We start from the raw sequence: 4,749 nt of genomic DNA on the forward strand, positions 1-4,749 counted from the left end.
CCAACCTGCTCGTTCAAGCATGTTATAACCGCACCTCTATGGTTTTCTAGAGGTTAATAAATAATAGAAGCCTTCTTAACAAAATTGGACTGGGCCTCCTAGCTCACCTCTATCATCTTGCAACTTCCACCTGCTCCTCAGCTTCACTTGGGATGAATCTGGTTAAACATGGCACCATCTCGTCAATCTCATGCCTAGCCTGGTTGTGCAAATCCTAGTGAATCCCAAAAGCACACCCTATTTGTCCCTTCTCCCTCGGATTGCCAGCACCACCTGCAGCAAGTCCCTTGGCTCAAGCTCACTCTGCCTAAAAGTAGGTCTGCACATCCATTTAGGCAGTGAAGAGATCGTCCCAGGATCACTGGATCCGAAAGTTCCACAACTCAAGCGTTGGGCCAAGGGGTTAAGTAGTGGGAAGCACTAGAAAGAAAGCTGAGAGGTCTTAAAGTTTGCCAAATCCACTCCCTAAAGCAAAAGCACAAGACTTGGTGTGGCTGTGCCATGAACATCCACCGGAGGAATGGGGAGGTTCTCTTCTAGACTGACCTCACCACAACTAGGGCCAGATCCACATGATTCTTTGGAGAACACTTAAAAGTTCACGGGCACAGTTATCTCAAGCCGTTTGAAAAATGAGCACTGCACAAGTTCTCAACGTCACTAACTTCAGTTCATAATGGCTTTCAATGCTATAGATCCCACCGAATTTCTTCTTGCCGACTTGGGATCAATCCAAATCGTGAATCAAATCGCATGCCGGAGTGCGCTGGGAATCATTGGCAGAAAATTCAATAGCTGCGATTCGTCAACAGATGATCCAAGGGCCCGGAATAAAGCTCAGCTTCCAGCCTCAGAGATGGAGTATTGTGCTCCCAAGCTGTCAATCTGCCCTATAGGACATGCAAGAGGTGGCAAAGAATCTTCTTCCCTCAGCCTTTGTGGATGACATAGGACTGGGGACAGAGGGCTCCGCGGAAAACCTGCGACCTGTACTTCAACGAAGCATTGAGATCAAAAGATATGGACACTGAGCTCACGTGGCTGAACCTAGAAGAGACAAAATCACTACCTCAGCTTCCAGATCAGCTGGCAATATGAGCCAGAACCTCAGAATCAGAAAGCGGTGCTGAAACTGGGATCAACTCAAGCTGGGCAAGCAAGAAGCTCTTATTCTCGGGATGGTGTATGGTAGCGAACAGCATCCTGCTCGGCACAATCATGGATAAATAAATGATCCACGAAATAAACTAGCTGATGGTCTTCATGCGTATCACGAGGTGGTGCAAAAGTCGACTAGCACTCGGTCACACACCCTAAGCACGAAGGCAGCCTCAACATCATCGAGGCACTCCTGTTCAAAATCTTCATGAGGCTGCTCATGCCTGGACACCAGCCATGGAGGGTCTTGCTGTAGGACCAATTCCTCAAAGTCCTCCCAGATAGGAAAGAACACACTGCAGAATTAGGAACCGGATCCCAAGCTGTGATCCTCCACATACAGCCTAATCAGCAATTCACACAGCTTGTCTAGTGCAGAGCTCTTCTCAGACGCTCCTCTCAAGATGACAAATGCACACACTTTTTCTGGTAAACTCTTCAACGTATGGCCTCAGTTCAAATGCAAGTTCAAATTAAAATGGCCCTGATCCAAGGAACAGATGGATCACCAACCAATTTTCTTGAACACACTTACCAGGAAGATGCTAGGCGAATCGGAGGACAGAGGACTGGACCAAACCTGTTGAGAGCTACACAAGGTGGGGCTCTGCATATTTGCCGAGGCGGACTCAATGATGGAACAGAACCATATGGCGGGTAACTGTGACAGGATCAAAGCGTTTTCTCTTGATATACCTTACTCAAAAGAATTCATGACCTTTATGTAAATTCTCCAGTATATACAGGATATATTATAAATAATATAATATAATTATACCGGGAGTTCATAGTAAAAAGCAAGGTATAGAGGGACCAAGAGTGAGCCATCCATGCAACAAGATTTTCCGGGCCAGGACGCAGTGTCAAGATCATCCAGCAGTAACCGTGGTACATACAAGGAAACATAATGCGTGAGATCATTCTAACAAGAGGTTACTTATTATCAAACCATCGTGGGGACTGATACTCTGCAGTCACAAGCTGGTGAAAGAGTTAGTGTTGATCGCCTGGATCAATTGGGAGAGAGCCACCCATGCACGAACCCGTTGGCAGCAAGTACGAGTGGCAGAAATCCGAGCCACATGGGGGTGAGAATATCCAAAATATAACTGATATATGATTATATATCTTTTTCAGCTTGCACACTCAGTGAGATGGTACTGGATGTAAGCAACTCTTCAGCATCTCTGATATCCTTTTATTCTTCCTCTTCACCTTCTGGGGATTGGTTTCTTCGCCACTCTGCATTGCAACAAAAAAACATTGTTAACACTGATAAGTTCTGTTGCTTAGCCAACTATCACAATAATTCTAATCGCTGCTCCCATTTTCAAACGCCCCACGAGAATCTCGCCCCCATAGCATTTAAGCCAATGCCGGCGCGCCAGCGCGGCATATTCTTCCTATTTCTAGACATCGCTGATCGTACCTGGCCGCGCCCTGCTGGAGCATCCTCCGGCCGCGCCTCTGCCACGTGTCCAGCCGCCTTCCCCGCTGCTGGTGACGTCAGCGCTGGAACCTGCGCCGCTGTCCACTCCCCGCTGTGGAGATGCATGCTCAGCTGCGTTCACGAGGTGCGATCGTCAGGAGCGTGGGGAAATTGCCCAATTCTCCCAAATTCTAGGCCGAAAATGAGAGCTTTTCGAGGAGAAATGGAGAAATCCGAGCACTTTACCGTGTCTAGCCGATCTTCCAAGTGCGCGACGCGCTCCACCAGCGTTCCCTTCTCCTCGACCTCCTCCAGAGCATCGAGGATTGGCTTGATCCTGGCGCTGGATGGAGTGGAGAGGCTGGACGATCGCGCGGACGACGAAGACCAGCAATTGGCGCCACTATCCACAATCACCGATCTCGGACTGTAACGCCCTTCCAGTGATCTCATCTGGGGAGAAAGAATTCCACAGGAGCAGGAGAATGAAACATTGCAATCTTTAACCCACGAATTGAAACTCACGTTTAGCTCCAGATCTTCGACGCGCTTGAGCAGCGGCAGCGTTAGTCGCGGAGAATTGGTACTCATCTTGCTCGATTCCTCGCGCTCGCCTCCATTATAATCATGACTCTCGCGATCGTCCGCGTCTAGATTCCTTCCCATTCCCCAAAACGAAGAGAGCTTGTTCTTCCTTATAAGACAACTCACAACATATAAAAAAGAAAAAAACATCAGCTGTAATAACACGTGGCTATAAAGCCGACGGCCAAGATCGATTTTTTAACAGACGGTGACGAGTTTATTAAGGGGCAAACTACATAAAAATTGGAATTTGTTTCTCATAAAAATTGTTTTCTTATTAGTCCAGAAAGTTATACTGCCTCGCTGCGATCGATCGTCTCTTTTGTCGCCATGAATGAACTTGCTGTTCTTCGCTCGCTCGATCGATCTTTCTTAGTAAGTGTATCCCTTCTCGAACATCTCCTTCTTGGCAGCGTCGGATTCTCCCTCGGCCGTGTACTGGCCGAGCTGCGCCTTGGAGTTTGCCTTGGCCCGGACAAGGAGAGCGTCTTGAGCCGCCTTGACGTTCTCTGGAAGTCCCTTCCATGTCTGCAACACCGTGTTCTGCAAAGCACGGGCGTACGAGAAGGATACGTGCCACGGGTTGGGGCTCTGGTTCATTGCGTTCAAGTTGAGCGTCGCCTCCACCTCGGATTGTCCTCCAGACAAAAACTGGCAAAGAAAAATCATGAGAAAAGTTCGATTTTGGAACTGAAAAGGAGAAACTTTACCATGATGCCGGGAACAGAGGGGGGAACTCTGTGGTGGAGCATCTTGAGCGTGTAGTCGGCGACTTCCTGGGGAGTGGACTTGGTTCCCTTGTAGTCTGCGCCGGGAGTGACCATGCTGGGTTTCAAGAGGATACCCTCGAACAGGACGTTGTTCAGTGACAGGTAGTAGAAGGTCTTGGCCCAGACTTTCTCTGCAACCTCCAAGGTCCTGTCAATCCCGTGCTCTCCGTCCAGGAGAACCTCAGGCTCAACAATTGGCACTAATCCATTGTCCTGAGAGGAACCATCAAACGCGATCAGTGAAAGGCAAAGTTTTGATTGTTCCAACCTGAGAGATGGCGGCATAACGAGCAAGGCCCCAAGCGGCTTCAGTCACTGCTAGCTCGGAAGGACCGTTTGGAATGCTAATGACTGTTCGCCTGTTGATAGAAAAAACATTGTTTGTTAGACAAACAAAAAATATGTCAAGACAAACTAGAAATCCATCCAAGGCTTACCACTTCGCAAACCTCGCACCCTGGCCGTAGTAAGCAGCTGAGCGAGAAGCCAAGCCGTCAAGTCCTTGGCACCACGACTCGTTGTTGGATCCAGCGAGTGGAACGAGACCCTAGTGTTAGATCAAAAGTGTTAGATCAAAAGGAAAGAAAGAGATCAGAAGTCTTACCTTGTCGACCTTGATTCCAGGCACGATGTTCTGCTCCTTGAGGCAATCCACGAACGTCTTGCCTCCTTTCGCCGACTGGTAGAGCGTCTCCTCGAACAAAATCGCGCCAGAAATGTAAGATCCCAGGCCAGGGGTGGTGATCAGGAGCTCCCTGTAAGCTTGTCTGTTGTCCTCGGTGTTGTCGAGGCCAATCGATGCCAATC

General features: G+C 48.7%; 1 protein-coding gene and 1 pseudogene across 2 annotated transcripts in view; both read right to left on the reverse strand.

Moving 5' to 3' along the window:
* Positions 1-2,243: 2,243 nt before the first annotated feature.
* Positions 2,244-3,316, reverse strand: LOC9631286. Its single transcript, XM_002968409.2, has 4 exons — positions 3,113-3,316; positions 2,834-3,040; positions 2,588-2,719; positions 2,244-2,400 (listed from the first exon to the last, which is right to left on the reverse strand). The coding sequence occupies exons 1-4, from the start codon at positions 3,251-3,253 to the stop codon at positions 2,305-2,307; spliced, it is 576 nt and encodes a 191-aa protein (XP_002968455.1). The 5' UTR covers positions 3,254-3,316; the 3' UTR covers positions 2,244-2,304.
* Positions 3,317-3,392: 76 nt separating this feature from the next.
* The window catches only part of LOC112345781, a 1,855-nt pseudogene continuing 498 nt past the window's right edge, over positions 3,393-4,749 (reverse strand). Inside the window, exons 2-6 of the transcript XR_002992159.1 lie at positions 4,547-4,749; positions 4,380-4,489; positions 4,211-4,301; positions 3,883-4,155; positions 3,393-3,823 (exon numbers count right to left, since the gene is read on the reverse strand). The product of XR_002992159.1 is annotated as a fructose-bisphosphate aldolase 1, chloroplastic-like (transcript). The remainder of the gene's footprint in view (positions 3,824-3,882; positions 4,156-4,210; positions 4,302-4,379; positions 4,490-4,546) is intronic.

The sequence above is a fragment of the Selaginella moellendorffii genome, unplaced genomic scaffold (assembly GCF_000143415.4).
Source record: "Selaginella moellendorffii unplaced genomic scaffold, v1.0 SELMOscaffold_10, whole genome shotgun sequence".
NCBI lineage: Eukaryota > Viridiplantae > Streptophyta > Lycopodiopsida > Selaginellales > Selaginellaceae > Selaginella > Selaginella moellendorffii.

Excerpts from the sequence above, each read along its gene's own strand:
- LOC9631286 (XM_002968409.2), bottom strand. The coding sequence starts at position 3,253 with ATGGGAAGGAATCTAGACGCGGACGATCGCGAGAGTCATGATTATAAT. Across the intron at positions 3,041-3,112 it reads TCGAAGATCTGGAGCTAAAC|ATGAGATCACTGGAAGGGCG; the intron begins GTGAGTTTCAAT and ends CTTTCTCCCCAG. Across the intron at positions 2,401-2,587 it reads CTCCAGCAGGGCGCGGCCAG|AGTGGCGAAGAAACCAATCC; the intron begins GTACGATCAGCG and ends GTTGCAATGCAG.